This window comes from Magnolia sinica, chromosome 16 (genome assembly GCF_029962835.1).
Source record: "Magnolia sinica isolate HGM2019 chromosome 16, MsV1, whole genome shotgun sequence".
NCBI classification, from domain to species: Eukaryota; Viridiplantae; Streptophyta; class Magnoliopsida; order Magnoliales; family Magnoliaceae; genus Magnolia; species Magnolia sinica.
The window spans coordinates 39661402-39685843 of record NC_080588.1 but is presented as its reverse complement, the minus strand read 5'-3'; the positions used below and the strand labels follow the sequence as shown (position 1 = coordinate 39685843).

Sequence of the window (24442 nt, the reverse complement as noted above, 5' to 3'; positions counted from 1 at the left end):
TCTTCCAAATGTCGTCGATATTATCATGATATTATCACTAGTATCAATAAAACATCATTTTATCGCCGATATTGATGCTTATCTACCACAAAAGTCGAGAGTCGTTGATAAAATGGCTGATATTTTCGCTGGATGTCGACACCCGCAAGACAGCAAGGACCATAAATACCTCCGAAATTATGAAAAAAAATCGAAACATCTTCTATTTATTATTATTTTTTTTTGGATCTTAGTTAAGCAGAAATTTTCAGCACTTCTTACGAAAGCACGTTGGATTAGAGGTTCGATTTGGTGGAGAAATCGACATTTCCTCGCTAGTTATCGCACTAGCTCGAAAACAAACTGTTGTTTGAATAAACAGCCTAAAATTAAAAAAAAAAATAATAGAAAAAATGAGAAAGGGGAGGGAATTTCATCGGGAGCTCCTCTTCTTCTTGTTCTTCTTGTTCTTCTTTTTTTTCTTTATCTACTGCAACTCTCTCTCTCTCTCTCTCTCTCTCTCTCTCTCTCTCTCTCTCTCACATTTGAAAAATGAGCTAAAAAGGCTATTTCTCCTCTCAATAAACGAGCCTAGAAAAGCTGTTTTATGACATTTTAATAAATGAGCCAAGAAAAGGCTGTTTTCTGACATTTTAATAAATGAGCATGAAAAGGGGTGTTGTCTTTAAAAGGCCTTATATGTTACTCGGGCAGTGTATGATACTTGATACACGGGTAGTAAGGAATTGTACACATGGCACCTCTTGATTGGTGGACTGCTAAAAAAATCTGTTTAAATATTTTTTAAAATAAAATAAAAATATGTTGGATGGTTGGATGGATCGTTGGGATGAATGGATGTTTGGATGAATGGTTGGATGGAAAAGATGGTTGTATGATTGGATGGATGGATGGATAAATGGGATGGATGTAGATGGATGGATGGATAAATGGGATGGATGGATGGATGGATGGATGTTTAGATGGATAGGATGGATGGATGGATAAATGGGATGGATGAATGGATGGGATGGTTAGATGGATGGATGGATCGATGGGATGGATGGATGGATGGGATGATTGGGATGGATTGACGGGATGGATGGATGTTTGGATGGTTAGATGGACGGATCTAATGGTTGCGTAGTTGGATGGACAGATGGATAGATTGATCGATAAGATGGTTGGATCGGATGGACGGATCTAATGGTTGGATAGTTGGATGGACAGATGGATAGATTGATCAATGAGATGGTTGGATGGGATGAACGGATCTAATGGTTGGATAGTTGGATGGACAGATGATAGATTGATCGATGAGATGGTTGGATGGGATGGATGCCTATTTGGATGATTGGATGGGATGGTTGGACGGTTAGATGGTTGGATGGTTAGATGGATGGATGGTTGGATAGTTGGGATGGTAATGGATGGATGGTTGTTTGGATGGATATGGATAGATGATATGGATGGATGGAAGTTTTGATGATTGGATGAATGAGATGGTTCGATGGATGGTTAGATGGATGGGATGGGATGGTTGGATGGATGTATGGATGGATGTTTGGATGATTGATGGGATGGTTAGATGTTGGATGGATGGATGGGATTGATGGATGGATGTTTGGATGATTGGATAGATGGATGGGCTGGTTGGATGAATGGATAGATGGTTGGATGGATGGGATGTGATGGTTGGATGGTTGGATCATCATGCATTTGTGTCGTGCTTATATGTTTATTTATGCATTGATGTGTAATGTATGCATACATTATGCATGTTTGTTTGCTTATTAATTGATTTAATGGGATTTAATCCATTGTTGTGTTCCTATTGGATTGATTTCGTACAACAACACATGGTTTTAGGCTCCTATTAAATAAAAACTTATCTCCATGTGCAATTTTTTTATTACTAAATATGCAAATATCTGTATTTAGACATTTCCTTAAGTTTCACTAAAAAATTTAATCATTTTTCCATGTTTCTCCCCCATTTCTGGTTATCAGCGATATTATTGGCGATAATGATATTGTATCTCCCCCATTTCCGGTTATCGGCAATATTATCGGCGATAACGATATTGTATCTTTATCTCTGGCTAGCGAAACTTGTAGCGATAATGACAACTCAAACATTGCATGGGATACTCACTGAAGACAGCCATAGATTTCATTTAATGATGTAAGATCTTTACCACCCATGGTTTGTGCACCTACTGGCTTGTATTCTAGTTTCAAACCAGACAGGAAGCTGGCCACATGAAACTCTTCGCGTTGTTATTGTTGCTTCTCTAGAATGTTATTAAGTGGCTGATACACATTCCACTCTTCCCACATTCCTTAGTTTTGGGAAATATTCACTTAGTGATTTAAACAACTGATATGTATGAGAGATGCTTTCTTTGACGAATACATCTCTCGTAGAGTATCCCAAACTTATTTTGTTGTGTCCAAAAATATCACGTTCTCAGTCATAGATGTTTACATACTGTCCCACAACCATGTCATAATTTGAGCATTTTCCTGAATCTATGCATTATTCTTACCATCCCTTTCTTTTGGTTTCTCATGATCAAATATTTTAGCTTTCCCTTGACCCTCAAGAAAAATTTATGGATTTGGACCACTAGAGATGATTTGCTTCATTGAACCTGGTAGAGGTAATTTGTGCCCCTAAAAAGTCAGATGGATTCACATAAATAGGTCTATACTCTTCACGCTTCATTTCCATCAGAGCCAGGTACGAGAACTTGAGAATAATTGCTTATACTGCTTCCAAAGGGATGATTACTCTAGTTGTACATTCTAACACAGTACACGCTTGACGTTTGAAGCAGTAATCAGTCCAACAGTTCCACTATCAGACATCGGAATGTGTAGCAATCACCTACACATCACCACAATCTTCACACACAGACCATATAAGAGGCTAATGCACCCAAATAAAAAAATTAAAAGAAAAAAAAAAAAGAAAAGAAAAGAAAGAAAAAGAAACCCTACGTTCCTTAAGGGACACTCGGCCCAAGAGGGAATGAAAAAGAGAAAATGAAAGGGAGGAGAAATATATTTAAGAGGTAAGAAAGTAGAAGGAAAAAAGAGCTTGATTGATTACCACTTGATACCATGTAAGTCTATGCGAAAAGAGAAAAGAGGCAAGAGGAGAGGAGAATGGGAAATAGGAAAAGAAAGGTTAGGGTTGGACGTCCCCCCCCTCTTGCTTTTAGTCATAGTTATAAAACTAAAATACTGAAAATACCCCTCATTTTATATAATTTTCAATATAAGCCCCTGAGAACATAAAATATGCATAAAGAGAGGAACTAAAGGATAGAACCGGAGGATTAGGTGGGCCGTAATGATCATATGGTAGATATTAATCAGCTTTAACACAGGTAAAAGAGTCAAAGATTGAATATCTAGCACCTCAATCTAGCCTTGTGCATGAGGCATTAGCCTCATGTACATCTCACAGTTTGAGGCGCATGCCTTGGAAGTAGTAAGCCTCAAGGTGTACACCCCAAGGTGTTGAGGCTATGCCTCACATTGAGGCATGTTCTAGGTGCGTACCTCAAACACCTTTTAGAGCATTGTTGGGAAGTTCAATAAATATCTGCTTTAGCTTTTCATAGCATCTATGTTGTTGCATTTTGTCTCATGCCCACAGTTGAGGTTCTTGCAATAAGTTGATCATGTCAGCTTACAGGGCTCTAGCTGATCAATTGGAAGGGAATGAAGAAGAACATGGAAAGTATCGACATATGGTGGTACAATATATTATGGTATGGAACTATTAACCTCAAGCAAGAATTACTCATCCATTTTTAGTGGTTTGCTTTTGCACCTGTATTTTTCTAGAGTTCGTCATTGCTTTCTCACATTTGTTTCTATATATTATTTATCATGTACATGTTCTCATCTTCTATGTTATTTGCTATTGTAGTTAACTAGTTATTGATTTATCTTTTGTTTATCAAATGTGGCTCATCTACTGGAAGGCCCACCATGAAGATCCCATTGCCAAAAAATAGGCTTGTCTTATTATCAGGTAGGCCACACTGTCGGAATCAATGGACAACCACTTGTCTGACTCAACAGATAGGTATGACCCATCTTCTGAGTAGACTGCACCGATTTTTGTGACAGATGATCTTCATGGTGGGTCCTACCATTTGCATGGTAATGAATATAAAAAGCTGGCATAGTGGTGGGAAAGACCTGGTTGTACAACAAGTTGGTGTGCTTCTGGCTGTACCTGATGAGCTCTCTTTATGATTTATCCATTTCATTCCACCAATGGGAGTTTTGCGGTCTCATTTTGCAACATCTGATAAAGGAGGGCTACGTCAGGTTCGTAGCTGGCATCAAACTTCCACAACAGAGGCTTTATGGGACAGAATGTTAGGCAGTTAAAAGAATAACATCTTCATAGGATGAGTGAAGTTGAAATGAGGATGTTGAGATGGATGAGTAGCAAGATCATGAAGGATAGAATTCAAAATGAATGCATTCGAGGGAACTTATGTCACGCCCCAGACTCGGAAACCGGGCTCACAAAATTCCCGATCGCCGAATCTGGCACCGACAGCCTCCGTAGTACCCCATTCTCAGCTCCTGGCACCCATATACCAGGTTCCAATCCTGGGATCCTACAAGGAGGATTTTCAACATAAATTTGTTTCATAAGAAGCATGACCATAAGTATAACCCACATAACAACAAGAACACCACCACATATCCACTAATATCAAGAACTTAAGTACAGTGCATAAGGGAAATACAATGGCGATATCAAAGGCTCCAGAAACTCAGCGGCATGCTCCTGACTCAGTGCTGCTGTAGCATCCTAGCGTTATCTATACGCAACGATCATGCAAAAGCTTATAGAAAGCTTAGAGGGTGGTGTAATTGTGTGCTAGGTATGTGCCAAGTATGCAATATCAGAGTAATGCGGAATGTGCTGGTAAGTCCATGAATGGAAAAATGCTGACAAGTCAATGGATGAGAGGGTGCTGGCTAATCCATGAATGCTATCTGCCGTACTAAGGCTATGCGATGCAAGGCATGAATGCTATCGGCCATACCAAGGCTATGCGATGCAAGGCCTACATGTCGAATGTCATGTGCGAGATGCAACTTAAGCATACAAATCCTCATCTGAATCCACTTATCAGTATGGTTCATCTCTGGACAATCACTGGGGTCTAGCGCACTCTACGCCAGCTTGCTGCCCCATATAAGCGCACAACTGGGCAAGTAGAAGAGACCTCACTATCTGTCTGCCAATGTCGGCCTAGCTCGTTGATAGCGAACCCATTCCTCAAGTTGGGTCAGACTCAGCCTAATCATTGCCCCCTCACTCGGGCAGGTAAGGCCACACCCTCTTCCAACCGACCACGGCAGAGTGGGAGATGTGGCCTCCTGGTATTCGACACTTGTGCACTCATGTATCCACTCGGTCTCAACATTGGAGCATCCTCCTGGTACCATAAGGGTTTGGGGACTTTCACCCTGGGACATCTATGGCACCCCGATGCTAGTAACCAATGTTTTCGGTGTCTAATCCGACCATCCACAACATGCCTGTGGAGGATATGGCCCTGATGTCGCTAGGGCGTACAGTGATCATATCACACAAATGCAAGGTGCATGAGTCACACTGTCCAGTCATGCATCAATCCTGCGCGTACCGTGCGCTCATATGGGGCAACTCCGTCTATCAGGGAGTCCCAAAAACAATCCGCCCAATGGCACATGCTATGATCAATCGTTTCTCATATCAAGCATACATATGATGCGCATGGGCATAAATTATGAAGTTATACTAAGCATGATCTATGGTAATGATGTACTCTCATATATATATATATATATATATATATATATATATATATATATATATATATATATATATATATATATATATATATATATATAGTGGCGGCCTAGATACATCAAGGATGGACCTCATGGGGTGAATCATACAACAGTGGGAGTCAAGATGATGACCCTAAGTATATTAAGTGGGCTTCCTCACCCACTCTATCATATGGTAAGTTGGGCTTTCATATGGGGCCCGATACAAATAAGGTGAGTCTACAAGTTATGGTGATTCCTACAAGGGTGGTGGAGAGCACTAGCATGGATGGGGGCCCAATGGTTTGGGTTAGCCCACTAGGGTAAGATGGGTAACACTTATGGGGGCCCAATGATTTGGGATAGCTCAATAAGGTAAGATGGTCATGGGCTTAACAACGGGCCCTAAGGAGGTAAAAAGGGGACATTTAACAACCGTTTACAACATGGACATTTAACCACCATTGCTCCCAAGGTGTGGCCCATTTAGAACTTAGAATCTAACTGCAATGAGGCCCACGACCCTTATACTAGCTAGAAAATGGATGGGCTACATAAATATTATCACATACATCATGGTGGAATCATACATCACAATTGGGCGTCACTTAAGGGCCTCGTATACATCACGATGGGCCTCACACAAGGGCCTCACATACATCACAATGGGCCTCATATACCTCATATTGGGCCTCACCACATGGGCCTCATATACATCGCAATGGGCCTCATCATAAAGGCCTCATATACATCATATTGGGCCTCACATACATCACAATGGGCCTCACCACATAGGCCTCACATACATCATGGTGGGTCCCTTGGGTCAGCCCCTATGGCCCAACAAAATAGATGGACAACATGCATATAGAACACATACAACACGGTGTGCCTGTACAGTGTAGATGGGCCCCACCAAACGGACAGTGTGGATGGAATACATGCAGTAGGGTGGGCCCTACACATACAGCAGGTGGGCCCTACATGTACAGCAGGTGGACCCTACACGTCCAGCAAACAGACGGACGGCGTGGAATGAAACACATACATCATGTGGGCCCACCGTCCATGGCCAGACGGTGTGGATAGAATACATACACCAAGGTGGATCCCGACGGTGAGGATATAAACATATACATCAGGTGGGTCCACACGTGTGGCCCACCAATCCAACAAAATGGACGGACGGTGTGAATACAACACTTACATCATGAGGGTCCCACCATCCAGGGACAGGACGATGGACGGTGTGGATATTCACATACATCATGTGGGCTCCACCGTCCCTTGTTGGACGGTGGAAAACATGGATGAAACACATATATCAGGTGGGGTCCACGTACACATGGCCCACTTGATTTTAATCAAGTTGATATTTGTATTTTCCTTCCTCCAGGCCTGTCCAAACGGACAGGCAGCAAGGTGGGCCAAACACATGGATGGCGTGGATATAGAATGCATACATCATAGTAGGGTCCACCAGGGTGGGCTACACAGCCCCGGGATCAGGCCGATATTTGTGTTTTTCCCTTCAACCAGGCTAGCCCGAAATGGACAACAAGGTGGGCTCCACCAACTGGACGTCCAGTCATCTGAAACTTGCTGGACGTCCAGAAAATTTCTGGACGGTGGATGTGGATGTTCTATACATGCACCATCATGTGGGTCACACATCATCATAAAAGAGAGAGAGACGTGTCGAGGGGAGGGATTCCGCCACTATGAGCCCTCCTTTACTCAATACAATGCATACATCAAATGGGTCTCACCTCATGTGGGCCCTCAAATCATCAAAATCAATGGTGGAAATCCCTTTCCTACCAACAATGAAGATTCACCCACCGATTATACTTCTTGGTTCCTTGAGATGCTAAGCTCCTTGGCTTCTTCTTTGATGAAGGATGATGAAGATTGAAGGGTTAGGATGAGAGATTTGGGGTAGGGAGTGGGCCACAAACTTGGCTATCCTTGGAGCTTCTCTTGCTTGGACGGTTGCTCTCTTTGGTTGCTTGGAAAATGGTAGAGAGAATGAGAGGGAAAGGGGATGTGATGGGATGAAAAGGGATGGGTTGTGTAAGAGAGGGATGGGTGTGTGTAAGAGAGAGTTGACTTTGGAGATGGCTTGTGTAAGAGAGGGATGGGTGTGATGAGTGGAGTGATGGGTTGTACTTGACTTGCACTTGATTGATTGATGTGATAGATTGGGTAGAGATTCTCTCGGGATTCGCAATGAGCGGTGTTTCTTCGAAATATACGCGGGCCCACTACTCCTAGCCTGGGTATTGCATCGGTGTGCAAGATGCGGCGTTGGAACCGCGGCGACGACGCAGTTACTAGGGTATAAGTTTTGAGTCGAGTCGACTCAGATTTACGGGATGTGACTTAGGTTCGTGCGCAAATGCCGACTACAGGTCACGGGTTGCCAGAATTTGACGAGGAGGATCGCAGAAGTCTAAGGAACGGTACGAACTAGGATACGGGCCTTACAACTCTCCTCTCCTAATAAAAATTTCATCTTCGAAATTTACACTATTGCGTAGAACAAAACAAGGAAGAGAAAACATGACATCGCATAAACGTATATATCAAAACATAATACAAAGCACAATCAATCTACAAAAAGATGGGGATAACGCTCTCTAATCTCACCCTCGCACTCCCAAGACACCTCATCAACACTATGGTGACCCCACTGCACTTTCACCAAAGGAATGACCTGCTCCTTTCGATCAAGAATGCGAACTGGCTGCTCAATGTAGGAAGCATCCTCACGGACCTTAAGTGGCTACCAATCAATCACGGGAATGGTGTTTGACTCACACTTTCGCAGCATAGAAACATGAAAAACGTTGTGGATGCCAGACAACTGAGAAGGTAAGGCGAGCCTATAGGCCACGGCACCAATACGGCCAGTGATATCAAAATGTCCAATAAATCTCGGGGCAAGCTTGCCCTTGGCTCCAAATTGAACTACACCCTTCATGGGCGAGACCTTGAGATACACTCTGTCCCCTACTGCAAACTCCAAGGGATGACGCCGACGATCAACAAAACTCTTCTACTGGCTATGAGCTGTGCGCATCCTTTACCTGTTGATATCGATAACCTCTGATGTTTGCTGCACAAGCTCGGGGCCTAAGAGACGGTGCTCTCTAACCTCGGCCTAACAACTGGGAGATCGACATAGTCTGCCATACAAGGCCTCAAAGGGAGCCATACCAATAGTCGTCTAATAACTATTATTATATGTGAACTCAGCCAGGCGCAAATGCTCATCCCAGCTATCCGAGAAGTCGATCACACAAGCCCGAAGCATATCCTCAAGAATTTGGTTGACCCTCTCGGTTGGCCCATCGGTCTGCGGATGATACGCAGTGCTGAACTGCAAGGCAGACCCCATCACCTTTTAAAAGCTCCTCCAAAACTGAAATGTGAACCTTGGGTCTCGGTAAAAAACGATCGAGACTGGAACACCGTGCAGTCTCACAATCTCATCAATAAACAATTTAGCAAGCTGGTCTAAAAGCCAGGTCTCACGAATTATGAGAAAATGTGCCGACTTCGTTAGACGATCGACGATAACTCAGATGACGTCATGACCACGCTGAGTCCTTGGCAAGCCCATAATGAAATCTGTGGATACGTACTCCCACTTCCATGTTCGGGACGCTCAATGGCTGCAACAGACCTGGGGGTCTCTGATGATCGGCCTTAACACGCTGGCAAGTGTCATACTCAGCCACAAAACTGGTGATCTAGCACTTCACCCCGCCAAAAAATACTTTCGCCTTATATCACGGTACATCTTCGTCGAGCCAGGGTGGATAGAAAACCTCGATTAATGTGCCTCGGTCATAAGATCTCTACGCAACTATAGAATATCTGGGACACATAATCGGCCTCTGAAGCGAAGTCCACCATTAAAACCAATCTGCCAGTCTGACTGACTATCAGATGTTGCCTCTGCTCAATAACTCTAAAGTGACTCGTCTGACTGCTGAGCCTCGATCACCCTTGCGACAAAAGGGTTGAATTGACAGGCTCGATAACTGAACGATAGAAGACTAGAAGTCAAACTCGAGTCATACGTTGCTACATTTTCAAGCATCTTCCACTCTTGAATCATCATATGTGCCACCAGGCCTTGTGGCTGACGGCTGATTGCATCCACCACCATGTTCTCCTTGCTAGGGTGGTACTGCAAATCAAAATCATAGTCCTTTAGGAACTCCATCCAACGTCTCTGCCTCATATTCAACTCGGACTGAGAGGAGATACTTCAGGCTCTTGTGGTCGGAGAAGAGCTCGAACCTAACCCCATAAAGATAGTGCCTCCACACTTTCAATGCGAAGACGACTGCTGCCAGCTCCAAATCATGCATGGGGTAGTTCAGCTCATGGACCTTGAGCTAGCGAGACGCATAGGCTACAGGCTTCCCGTGTTGCATCAGGACAATACCCAAGCCAACACGCGAGGCATCGGTAAACACCACAAATCCATCACTCCCAGAAGGAAGAGTGAGGACAGAAATGGACGTGAGGCGGTCCTTTAGCTCCACAAATGCTCACTAACAGGCGTCACTCCACACAAACTCTGCGCCCTTCCGAGTTAACCTGGTCAGCGGTGCTGTGATACGAGAGAATCCCTCGATAAAACGTCGATAATATCCCACGAAACTAAGAAAACTGCGGATCTCGGACACGTTCATGTGCTATCCTCATTGACGCACTGCATCTATCTTTAAGGGGTCCACTGCGACACCCTCCCTCGTCATCACGTGACCGAGGAACTTTACCTCCTCCTGCCAAAACTCACACTTCTCCAGCTTAACATAGAGTTAGTGGGCACGGAGGGTTTGCAACGCAACCTCTAGATGCTGCTCGTGGTCCTCGCGGGTCCTCGAATAGATCAAAATATCGTCGATGAACACCACAACAAACTGATTGAGATAAAGACGGAAGACCTCGTTCATCAACTGCATAAAAACTGCGGGCGCATTGGTCAGCCCAAAGGACATGACCTGAAACTTAAAGTGACCAAGCGCGTCCTGAAAGTTGTCTTCGGGATATCCTCCTTTCGGACCCGAACTGATGATAACCGAATCGTAGGTCAATATTCAAAAAGAACTGTGCACCCTGTAGCGGATCAAATAAATCGTCGATCCTCGGGAGTGGATACTTGTTCTTGATCGTGACCTGGTTGAGCTCACAGTAATCCACGCAGAGCCTCAACGAGCCATCCTTCTTCCTAACAAATAAGACCGGTGCTCCCCACGGCGAACTACTCGGACGGATAAAACCTAGCTCATGCAGCTCGTCCAACTGTTGCTGCAGTTCCCGTAACTCTATCGGTGTCATATGATACGGGGCCTTCGAGATATGCGCGATACCGGGCACAAGATCAATCTGAAACTCAATATGCTAGCGTGGCGGCAACCCTGGAATCTCTTAGAATACGTCGGGGAAATTACAGACAATCGGTAACTGATCAACACTCACTGCTACGGGGTCCTCTACTGCACACGACATCAAACAAGATAGCGGCTCTCCTCTGGGCTCGGCTACGAACTGGAACTGAGGCAAGCCGGGTATACAAAATGCAACTGTCCTCGCGGAGCAGTCCAATACGACGTAGTACTCGGCGAGCCAATCCATACCTAGGATGAGGTCGAACTCTGACATCGGCAGCACAAACAAATCTGCGGGCAAGAAGGTCTCTCCCACCAAAACAAGGCAAGACAACAGAATTGGCCTAGCACTGCCGTCTTCCTCAAGGGCGTCGACACTGACAGCCCCTCATGGGCAGACACTAATGACAATTCGGTAGAATGGCAGAAGTCCTCAGACATGAAAGAATGAGATGCATCAGAATCGAATAGAACTCAAGCTACACATGCAGAGACAGGAAGAATAACCTTAACGACCCCTCCTAACGATTGTGGGTCCTGCTGAGCCTCATAGAATCTTGCCTGAGCTGGCTGGGGAGGTGCCTGTCCCCTCTGAGGTCTCTGCTGCTGCTGCTGTGGCCGAAACTGTTGTGGTCTCAGAGGTTGGTGCTGGTGCTGCTGCTATGGGGGCCTCGATGGTAAGAGCTGTTGTCGCTGCTGCTGTGGTGGAGGCTGTTGTGGTGCTCTCGACTGCTGCTGCTACTGCTGAGGGCAGGGACACTCTCACCTACGGTGTCCTATCCCATCTCATCCTTAACAAACACTGGGGAGCTGCCTCGGAGGTGGTGTTGGAGGAGCCCGGCCCATTGACACCCCTAGTGGGGAATTGTCATTGAAGGTCAACACAACTCTAGAAGAATCCTCTGGCGCTAATGCGTTAGCTACAAAATTTCCTACACTCCCAATATGATAGAAAGTGAAGTGGTGGTTCTCATACAACTCCCGGATCTCTTCAATCCAATGTTCTAACTTTCAAGGGTGGATTCCCTGGAGATCTCCACTGAATAACATTAGAAGAATCATCATGAACTGTAGGCCGCGCTAAAATGTGACAAAACCCCTTTATTCCCTCTCTCAGATGCCCCTACGTTCTCTCTCCCTCTCTCTCTTAGATGCCCCACAACACACACACACTCTCTCTCTCTCTCTCTCTCTCTCTCTCTCTCTCTCTCTCTCTCTCTCTCTCACGCACGCACGCACGCACGCACACACACACACACACAAAGATGCCCCAATGTTATTCTTATCCTAAGTGACCTAGTCTCCACTCTACTGAGTTGGATGAGCAAACATGGTTTTAAACCAACCCCAATAACACTCCGGCTTGTCTCTAACTATACCTCCAACAGCTACCTGGCCCAGGTTGTACAAGCTACTATCAAAATTAACTTCAACATCAGGTTTGGAGGAGCTGCCACTTGGCAGAATTTCCACCTCATGCTTTTGAGTCATCAATTGCTTACATTCATCTCACCATAAGGTCGTTCTAATGAACCATCAGATACTCCTCATGCACCAAAGACCATGGGATAATGCGGCCTCTAATTCTCCGATTTACCTCCTCAAAACTTTAATCACTATTTTGACACACCCTGTTGTTTCCTTCTAGATGGACCACAAAATGGAGTTCCACAACATGAATGGAGACCACAACTCGACATTTGGATGATCTTTCCAAATGAATTTGGCATGCTATGTGATGTATGCCACCCCAAATACATTTAACCATAAGCTTTGTATCATCGAAGAAAAGGAACCATGAAGACCTACTTGTGTGTGTGAAAACTCCATGTCATAGAAGTGAAGAAACAATGATGACCTACCTCTGTGTGCTGAAGTATCCTGAAGGTCGGTGGCATCTGGTTGTTACACATGTTGAAAGAATTTGTCTAGGTGGAAGAGCTGGTATCTCTCTTTTGGTGGATCAATCACTTTGATTAGGTTGGCTTTTCTGAATCTCCTGATCTTATGACAATGGTGCATAGGCTTGGACAACTTCAAATGGAATTCCTTTGGTAGGTGTGAAGGAAAGAGACAGATATCATCTTGATTCGAGTCAAGTTTGCTAATTGAGAAGCTGGAACAGTGGAGTGTGCATCAGATCTATAAAGACCATGAATTCAGCACTATTGGGGAAATGGTTATGGTGGTCTAGAGAGGGGCAAGAATGAATATGGGGAACAGTGGAGTGTGTCATATGAATATCAAGAAGGTGGGTGGATTACTCCTGGCCTATATGAGAATAGTGGGTATAGGGTTTGGAAGGCTGCTCCATAGCTTTAAGTGCATTTTAAGGAAGTGATGGGTTTTAGGGTGGATGAGGTTTTGGGAGGATACTTGGTGGATGGAGAAACTCCTTTTCGGTCTTCGAAACCCTCTATTGGTAGGTTTGAGTGTGCATCAATACTTTAGTCATCTTGAGAATCAGGTTGTATGGAATTCTTTGTTTTGAAGGAATCTCAGCGATGAGGAGATTGGTTCCCAGGCTTTAAGTTCTATTGGGGTGGTTTTCATCCCTGAGGATGGAAGGGATAGGAGAATTTGGTCTTGGGTTGACAAGAATGTTCTCTGATAGATCCTTTTATATCCATCTAATGTGTGCAAAGTCCACTAAATACAGCTACCGTGGGGCTTTGGGAAACCAAGAGGTATTGTAGAGTAGTGGCCTTCCTTTTGGGTGGTGGATCCTGATGAAGTGCTTCCCATAGACCCACCTTTGGAGTGGGCAATTTGATAGTCTCCTGACTCCTGATCTGTTGTGTTAGTTTTTAAGATCTAGGGAGTGGATGAACTGCCCATTTCCTTATTTCCACTTTGCCTTGTTGTTGAGGAATGGATACTTTGCTTGGATCAAATGATTATTCAAACCTAGCTTGACACCAGTGATTATGTTGGATTGTGGACCGGGATTGTCTTTGTTTTGCTTTCAATGAGATTTGAGGCGTTTATTCTAGCCTAAAGGTTTTGTTTCCCATGTTGGTAGAGAGGCAAGTAGTATTATCAATGTTTTAGCAAAGGAGCAAGCTATTCTGCTGTTTGTGTTGGGAATTTGTTCCCCCTCTGATGGATTATAGAGGATTTTGTCTATAATCTTAGTTATCTTCTATATGCATATGCTTATAAATAATGATTATTTATATGCTCATTTCATCCATTATTCACAATTTTACTTGCAAGATCATGAAATGCATTTCTAAGTGGGTTACTTCTTTTTTCAAATGAAGATCCTATATGAAGATGTAGAAGACTTTTGTGCTTTATATAATTCCAGCTTTTTTCTTTATTGAAATTAGAGTTTGACACAGAAGTTCGTATTTTTTGTGACAGTAAATTGTTTATCATGCTTCTGGTCAGTATTACCTTATCATCAAGGCAAGGCCACTTTAGCAGGAACTGATGATTGTTTATATGCTCATTGCCTAGGTCACGATATTATTAGCAGAAACATATATCGCAGGAGTTACAATGTTGTTACTCTATGGGCTTGGCAGTCGAGTGTTTGAGAGAATGAAGGCATGCTTGGAACAACTTTTTTTTTTTTTTCTCACTAGCATTTGTGACAACTGTTTTAGGGAAACATGAATAACTTTTGCCTTTCGCCTGTTGCCTGTAAATGGCATGCCGTGGGGCTACCTTACTGCTAAAGGCTGCCTCCACTTTTAACTTGAAAAAAAAGAAACCTGCATGGTTTTTCTTTCTTCTTTTTTCCATCTGAATTTAAGGAATTAGTGAGAAACACCAGCGTAAGGATTTCAGATTTCCTTTATTTTATATAACCGGGTCACAAAGATGATCTATTTTCTTGAGAGGATAGTTAATATATTCCTTAGTTTGTGAATGCTATTTCTATATTCCTTATCTGATATCTCTTGTTCTGTGGTTTTGTAGTAATTTCCATGCCAAAGGACATCGAGAATTTAGTTTTCCCTTTAGTTTTTACTTCAACTGACTAATAAGTTAATCTGATGTCAGAATTGTATTTAACAGAAGCACCGCCAAGAGTTTGAGCCTTTTATTGAAGATGATGTTCCGTTTGATGAGTACTGCAAGTCTATGGAAAAGGATGGCACATGGGCAGGAAATATGGAATTGCAAGCAGCTTCCCTTGTCACCCGCAGCAATATCTGTATTCATCGAGTAACCCCTTTTCTCCATCAGTGTCACCATCATCTTTGTTACAATTCTCATGGATCGCATTGTTCTTCTCTGTTTTTTGGGTGTGAATCTCATTTATCTGCTTAAATTGGCCTTAAATCTGAATATTGAGAATTGTTAAAAGTGGTTTAAATTTGACAGGTTCTGCATTTTATCTTCATTGTTGTTAACAACCTAATTATTTGATTTTGATGTTGGGGCGGCAATAAAAATCACTAGACAACAATGTTTGGATTGTCATGGGTGTCATCATCGGTTTATTAATCTGGGTCCTTTTATGAGAGTTTAGCTTACTCCAGTGCATGCTTAGTGAGTCCAACCACATATTTAACCACAAAACAGCAGAAGTTTGTGAGAATGGTCAATTTTTTATTATTTTTTAATTCCTTGAAGATTGGGAAATTGTCAAAGAAGCCTTTCGTATACGTTATGCATTTGGTATTTTCATCAAATCATGTTCCAAGGAAATATCTTAGGGCTCCCATGCACTTCATATTGCATTTCAAATTTGAGCCTATTAATCACCCACACACGTCCACACTGATTGGTCAAATATGCGGTAAGGATAGTTGAAAGAGTCAGAAACTAACTCTTGGCTTGGAAAAACAAATAGTTGCCATTAATAACCTTGTTGAACAGCTGTTGTATTTTTGTCACTTTCAGTTCCCTGTGAGCATTATTCACTGTCTTGATAACTGCGAGAGACTTTTTTTTTTTTGGAGAGGTTTGGAAGAAAAGAAAATTTTCCATCTGGTCAACTGGAGTGAGGTTTGCAATCTTTAGGAATTTTTTTTTTTTTTTTTTTTTTTTTTTTTTTTGCGGGGGCTAGATTTGGTAATGAGGATGATCATTTATGGCAACGAGTTGTATGACTAGTAAATACAGAATGTGGGAAGATGGATGGTACCCCTGTTGGTGAATATTTTGAAAGACACAGAAGCGTAAATTTTCCAGAGGGTCATCATCATCATCATCATCCAAGCCTTATCCAACGTGAATCATGTTCCGCCATTCCACTTGATTAAGAGCCATAGTTAGACCATTGGTCATCAAGTCTTTTCTTATTACCTCCATCAACTTACTTTTAGGGCTTCCCTAGAGCTTTCAACTTGTGCTAACTCACTCCTTCTGACGGGCGTGGTTTTTGGTCTCTGTTGCACATGATCAAACCATCGAAGTCTACTTTCATCATCTTATTACCTAACGATGCTGCTCCTAAGTTCCTTTAGAAGCATTCATTTCTAATTCTAGCCTTCCTGGTTCCCACTCATCCATCTCAACATCCTCATTTCAGCTACAATCCTCCTATGAACATGTTGTTCCTTAACTACCCAAATTCCAAAAAGCAAAGATCCCATCTAGATATTATCAAATTCTAAAAAGCTATATATCAATAAAATAAAAGTTTACCTCATATTTGTGCCACATGATTGATGTAGAAAGTCCAATGCGATCCTCCAAAGCAAGAGTTCTCTCTTGATCTATCTTAGAAAAACAGAAAGCGAAAAATCCCACACAAAGGGCCACGTTAGGGTTGGCCCACTTGCGCACTTGAGAGATGTCCGCAGGATGGACCCATGTGCACACACGTGTGAAGGGAGGAGGGGTGTCGCGCACTCTCTTTATCTCTCACTCTCTTTTTCTCTTCTCACATGGGTGTCCCAAGGGGTGGGGACGTCTAGGGCTCTCTCTCTCTCTCTCCATGTTCTGAGATGGCATCTATTTATAAGAGGCTAGAGTTATATAGGAAAACACCTGTATGGTGCTCCTCACCCCTACAACCTTTGGTATGTCCATTACACGTAAAGCATGAAAGCCTGCCTTATCCATGCACCCACATCGACTAAATTCATTCACTTATTGTGGCCACTATCCTTAGTCAATTCTCATGTTGGAATTAGAACGTTAGATCTTGACCATTGAATCTTCCATCAAGCGTGATCAAAATAGTTTAATGATTAAAATCACAAGATCAATAGTTAAAACCAATCTATTAAACATTCACAACGTGCTGGTTAGCTTAAAAACTACTTGATGGACGATCTAAACAATGAGATCAATCCATTATGAGTATCCCGAGTAACCAAGTGGATCCCTTGTTGGAGTTTGTGGTCTTCTTATACAACATCATAATGCCCATGCCCAACCATACTTGTATGTCAACCACCATTTAGTCTCGTAGGATGAGTCAAAGCCCGGAACACTAGGACCATGAAATCCCAACATGACCTCAAGTTAAAGGAATAGTCAAAGCTGATACATGATTAAGTTAATTCGGTCCAGGTATGATGGGCCTCCAAAACTAGATACTCGATGCAAATCTTTCAATGCTAGAGCTCACCAAGCTTAAAAACATGAATCTGCATTTTGTGAATACTCATTAATGGGGACATCAGAGGACCTACTTGGGTGTACCAGAGATAGAGATGACCACCCACATTAGTGCAACTTTCTTTGTAGATGGGAGACAAGTTCCAGATTTTGAAGACCCCACATGCATTGGACGTGCATCAGGAAGACCCCACTTTAGGATGATGCATGTGGGTTGGTTAAGAGACCATTTTAGTCATAGAATTTCTATTTCGATCTGACTATTGGATCTTATCAATCAGGCCATTGGGCCACCAGATCTTCCTGTTCTAGGCCCCTTGGACTCTAAAGTTACTTTCTTTATGTTTTTTGTTATCTTTAGGATTTATTTGATGGTTGAAATTGATAATAAATGTTTTAGTTTTCTTATTTTGGATGATGAGCCGCTTCACTAAAGTGAGTGGCATAGTTGTAATTATGCTGAATTTTTAATTATAAAATCACAGGGGGTGGAGTTCCAACCCTAGTGGTGTTATTGAGAAGAAAGAAAAAAGAGATAAGCTTTCTTGTGTGAAAGAATTTTCCTCCTTATGTTTTAGGGTTTTTGAGAAACTCCCCCTTTTAATTGAATTGTGGAAGGGTGGAAGCTAGTTTGGTGGTGGATTCCCCAAGGTATATCATTCCTCTTCCTCTTCATCGAAAGGTATTCTTCTTCTTACATCATTCCTCTCACTTCTTCGAAAGGTATTTTTTTCTTCTTCTCTTGTCTGCTTCTTTTCCTTTCCATTACAACCTTCTAAACCCTAGATCCTTTGAATCCCCAAAAACCTCATTTTTAAATTTCCATCCATGAATCCAAAACCCTAATCAAATTTTGATTTTTTGAATTTTTTTTATTTTTTTGTGAAACTTTCCCAAAACTAGAATTTTGCTTTCATCATTATCTATCCATGTGGTTGTTGCATTACCCACTTAAATTGGAAGTACCTACTTCCAAGTGGGCTACTCTTGAACTATTTTATATTTTTGTGAACCGTGTATGTGAAAACCTAGGATCTTCATGTTATAAATCTGAATTTTCGAATCTATTATAAGGATACGCGTGATTTTACATGATTGATTGCTAAAATTAATGTGTAATTAATTTCCCATCTTGCATCCTATGATAGTTTCCATCATCCTGCATCACTCACATTACTATGCAGGGTAGGGTCAATGTCACGCCCCAAACTCGGGAATCGGGCTCACAAAATTCCCAACCCCTGAATCCGGTGCCGACAGCCTCCGTAGTACCCCATTCTCGGCTCCCAACTCCCATGCGTAGAGCTGGGCATCAGACCCAGTCGGATCGGATTAGGTCCAACTCGACTCGGTTCGAAATTTGCAGGGCCTGACCCAAACTCGATCCGATCCGGGACCGAGTCCGGGTCATCTAACTCGAACCGATCCAAACCCCTATTGGCCTAAACTGATCCAAGTCTGACTCGGTGAAGAAAACCGAGTCGAATCGGATTGGGCAAGGTTCGGATCGTTCATTTTTTTCAACGGTGTGGAAATCATTATTCTCACCGTTTCCTATGGTGCGATCTACTTGATTATTGGATATACTTAAAATTTAGTTTCAACCCCTAAAATGATCTAGAAAAACTAATGGACGGTGTGGATAAACCAAAAAAATTCAAGACGGGCCCCACAGTTTACTCAGTAGGATAAAAACATACTGCTATCTATAGCTCACACAGCTATATAGCTTCTTGAAGAAGCTTTGTAATTCCCATCAAGTACTGTTGTCTATAGCTAACACTAGCTATATAGCTGCTCTAGGTACGTGTCGTGCGAAGACGAGCACTGACGCTCCTCGAGCTCCGAGTTGTACGAACGGTTCAAAGGAGATCAAAGTTACATGGGCCCCACAGTGATGTATTTATTATATCTACACCGTTCATCTATTTTTAGAGATCATTTTAGAGCATTATCCAAAAAATGAATCATATCCAAAGATCATCTGGACCACACCATAAATAGCAGCGGAGATAATGATTTTCACCGTTAAAAAATTTGTAGGGCCCGCCATAATGTTTATTTTACATCCAATCTGTTCATAAGGTCACAAGTACCTGAATGAAGAGGAAAAACAAATTTCATAAGGTCACAAGTACCTGAATGAAGATGAAAAACAAATTTCATATTGATCCAAAACTTCTGTGACCCTAAAAAGGGTTTCAATCTCCCACTAGTTTTTGCAGTGTGGTCCAGTTGATGGTTAGATCTGTCTTATTTTTTGTCTCAAGCCTTAAAACGAGCTCACCAAATGGATGGACAATTTGGATATTAGACCCACAGATCTTACTGACATCAATATAGCAGCTATATAGCTGGCGTGAGGTACACCAGCCAATCCGCTTCCCGTCTACTGCTCACTTGAACATTTGAACTGTTTGCCTTGCATATCAAGCAAGAAGCAACAAACTGCACCTCTTTCTCTCTCTCTGCAACTCTCATGGCAAAAGAATCATGATTTTCAGCATACCAGCTCAAAACCTATGTAAGTTCTTATCAACTCCCCCTTTTTTCCATTTTTCACCTGTACTTCTTAGTTCAGCCATGCCCAGCTCTTTCGAATAATAGCGTATTTATTTATTTCTCTAAAGAAAGTATGCTATTAAAAATTGGTTCATCAGTGTTCATACATATATAAAATAAAATTTAATAGAAACTATAAAATACACACCATATATGGCTCGGATCGGATTGGTCCGGACGGATCGGATCTAATCGGATCAGATTTCGGATTGGTCCAATCTGGATTGACATTGATCCGAGCCCAATCCGATAAACGGTCAGATATGCCTGATCCTACCCGAACCGCACCGATCCAGGCCGTCGGTTTGGTTCGAATTGGGTTGGATCTGGTCGGATCGGGTCAGAAATGCCCAGCTCTACCCATGCGCCGGGTTCTGATCCTGGGATCTAATAAGGAGGATTTTCAGGGTGAATTTTTTTATTTTTTTGTAAAGGAGCATAATCACAAGTGTACCCAAGTCACCAAAACATCATCACCACATATCCACTAATATAATATTTGAGTACAGTGCTGAAAGGGAAATACATCATATAACAAAATTCCAAAAGATCGGGCACATGCTCTTGCCTCAATGCTACTGCGGTCTAGCATAACCTGCATGTAACAAACGTGCATAAGCTTACTACGAAGCTTAGAGAGTGCGTGTGTGTGTGTGTGTGTATGCAATGCATGTGCCAAGCATACAAATGTCAGAGTAAGCGGAAATGATGGAAGGCTAAACTGGCAAGTCCATAAATGATGTTAGTCATTCCAAGGCTATACAATGCAAGGCCTACATGATTCAATGTCATATGCTAGAGATGCAACGCAAGCATCACAATCCTCAACTAGTCCACATATCAGTACGATTCGTCACTGGAAACATCACCGGGGTCTAGTACACTCCAACACTGGCTGCCGCCCCATCGCACGCATGACCAAGTGAGTGGAAGAGACCTCACTATTTGCCTTGCCAGTGGTATGCCAATGCCTACCTAGTTGTCGATAGCGGACCCATTTACGAGCTGGTCAAACTCAACCTCACTATTCGCCTTGCCAGTGGTATGCCAATGCCTCGGGTGGATGAGGTCACACCCCTTTTCGACCGACCACGACACAGTGGGAGACACAGCCTACTGATATTCAATACTCGGGCGCTCATGTTATCCACTCAATCTCGATGTTGATGCATCCTACTAGTACTACAAGGGTTTAGGGACTTTCACCCAAGGACATCCATAGTGCCCTAATGCTAGAACGGATATTTCTGGTATACAATCTAGCCATCTACGATATGCCTGTGGAGGCCATAACCCTGATGTCAGTAGGGCATAAAGTGATCGTGACATACAAGATGAGAAATGCATGAGCCATACCATCCAAGTCATGCATCAAACCTGCGAGTACAACATGATCATGTGGGACAACCCTATCTCATATGGGGTCCCCTAAGTATCTCAGCCCAATGGCATATGCTATGATCAATCACCACCCACAACATTCATAGAAATGATGTGTATGGGCATATGTCTGGGCATGATGTCGTTATACTATGTATGTTCTTAGTGTGTCCTACCAAGCCAAGTACACTAGCATGTCATCAGATATATCAGACAACAATCGGCCTTAATCAGCACATCATATACAGAGAGTGGGAACTGAATGACATGCGCCACTAGAAATATAGAAGTCTATGTGGCATGGCCCACGTTAGACTAACATTAGCTTCTTATGTAGCCTGCAAGGCATGAATAGAATATATATATAACAAGGCGAGGTCCACTGCGATTGACCCGGATGGACACCCACATCTACAACATGTGCGTCACTAGGCCACCAATCCATTTGGGCACATGGCCCACTAATGATGTCCCAAAATAATCAGATTATCAATGACATCACTATAATTACTTTAGTAGAATGATCTGCACCGTCTTATCATTACTAATGTAAATTGACGGTTACAGATCATTGGATATTCATGAGGATGTGATCATATGTTCATGGCCCATCTGAGTCTTGGGACTTCATCAGTTTAGGCAAAGTATATGCCTAAATGGATTTAATAAAAACAGTTTCAACATTCACAGACCAACTAATTTAAGGATTTGGATTCAAGATGCTAAATATAACTAAAGACCTAAGGGATCTCAATTCCAGGGATTCCCAAGTCCAAGGGATCCCAAAACTAGGGATTCCTAAGTCCAAGGGATCCCAAAACCAAGAAATCCCAAAGTCCAAGAGGTTTCTTCCCCCATATTACCCTGTGGTACGACCCACCTGAGATCTGGATCAACCTAATTTTTGGGCCTATGGCCTAATATGGTATGATAAAACGGATGAACGGAGTGGATATGATAAATACATCATGTAAGGTCCCACTGGGGCAGCTCAAGGAGGTTTCCTTCCTCATATCACTGGCCAATAATGCCCAGTGACCCTTTTCTTTTACTTTTTTATTTTTTATTTTTTATTTTTTTATGCACCATCAGTGCTGCCCCACATGGATTTTCTACTCCATTCACCACATAGTCCATCTCGAGCAGGTCTAATGGGCTCTGATTTGATTTGATTTGGACGAACAGGGACTCCACAATGGGCCTTGGAAGATTTCAACAACAATGGTTCGTTTCCCTCATTACAGCCCACTTGAGACCCGAATCTGTCTCATCTTTTGGCCCAAGGCCTAAAATGATCTTGCAAAGACGGTGGATGGTGTGGATTCAATATAAACATCAGAACAGGGTCCCACTTGTGAGACCCAAAATTGGCCAAGAATGGGTTAACTCCCACGTGCATGGCATTCATGTATTTTTCATGTTATTAGTATGTTTTGCATAGACTATTAATGTGGGCCCCAAGTGGATGATCTAATCCGTTCATCGTCTTGGCCACCTTGAATGAGGTCAAATAGACTTTGAGTAGGACTGGTTTGGATGATCAGGGACTCCAAAGTGGGCCCTAGAAGGTTTCGATAGATGGCCTTGTTCCCCTTAGTATGGCCCACTCGAGACTCAGATTTGCCTCAAAATTTAGCACATGGCCTAAAATTATATGGAGAAGATGGTGAACGGTGTGGATTAAACAAATTCATCATGGTGGGGTCCACGTGTGGGGGCAGCCCAATGAGGCTTCCACCCTTACCGTCACTTGGCAATAACGTCCAGTGACATGATTTTTTTCTTGTTTTTCTCTTTCTTCCTTTAATTTTATTGTATTCTACTATTTAGGGTCCACTAGTGGAAATCCATTCCATCCATTATATCGGCCAGCTCTTTATGGACCAAAGGAGTCTAATGATGGATAGGTCCACCACTTATATACACAATAGTAGGCCTTAGAAAGTTCCAACAGTGAGACTTTATTTCCCTTGGTGCGGTCCACTAGGAACTCAGATTTATCCCATTTTTAGTCTCATAGCCTAAAACGACATGGGGAAGGTGGTGGACGGCATGGATTAAACAAATACGTCAAGGTGGGGTCCATGGTTGGGACGCCCCCACCTCACGTCCACATGGTTGACGTGAGGGGGTGTTCCCACTACCGCCATCGGTTGTGGTGTGGTTTACCTGATGGTTAGATCGGCTAGATTTTTGGGCTCCACGACTAAAATGAGCCAGCAGATGGATGGATGGTGTGGATCTAAGAAATACATCAATATGGGTCCCACGAGTGAAAACTCACTCTAAACCTCCCATGTGAAGTAAGAAATGACGTGGGTAACACAACCCCTTAGCATTTGTGATATGGCCCACCTGGGATTCGGATTAGCTTCATTTTTTAGCTCAACGCCTAAAATGAGAAGGGAAATCGGATGGACGGTGTGGATGATATATACACACACACACACACACACACACATCATGATGGGACCCACGAGTGAAGTCCACATGGTGGCTTTGGAAGGTAATTGTGCCAGAGACAAGTCTTTGGACATTTTGTGTCCAGCGACGATGGTGCTATTACCCCTCTCACTCTCTTGTGTTTTAAGGTGAGGTAGGGCCCACCTAGAAAATCCACTCCATCCATTTGAATGTCCAACTCATGGTGGGGCCTAGAAGCTTTGGATCACACCCATTTTTGGTGTATTTTCGCCATCCAAGTGTGCTTATACAATCAATTGGTTTTAAAA

At 42.8% G+C, this 24442-nt stretch overlaps 1 protein-coding gene across 18 annotated transcripts in view; it reads left to right on the top strand.

The window, feature by feature from the left end:
- The window catches only part of LOC131229799 (OVARIAN TUMOR DOMAIN-containing deubiquitinating enzyme 7), a 106422-nt gene that overhangs the window by 47122 nt on the left and 34858 nt on the right, over window positions 1–24442 (top strand). For 8 of the 18 annotated variants that reach the window (XM_058225825.1, XM_058225824.1, XM_058225819.1 and 5 more), the window contains 2 exons: window positions 3686–3761; window positions 15270–15419. In XM_058225825.1, the coding sequence (XP_058081808.1) occupies window positions 3686–3761; window positions 15270–15419 (226 nt within the window). Of the gene's footprint in view, window positions 1–3678; window positions 3762–15254; window positions 15420–24442 lie in introns of all 18 variants that reach the window. The other 10 variants (XM_058225830.1, XM_058225829.1, XM_058225836.1 and 7 more) reach the window with 3 other exon arrangements.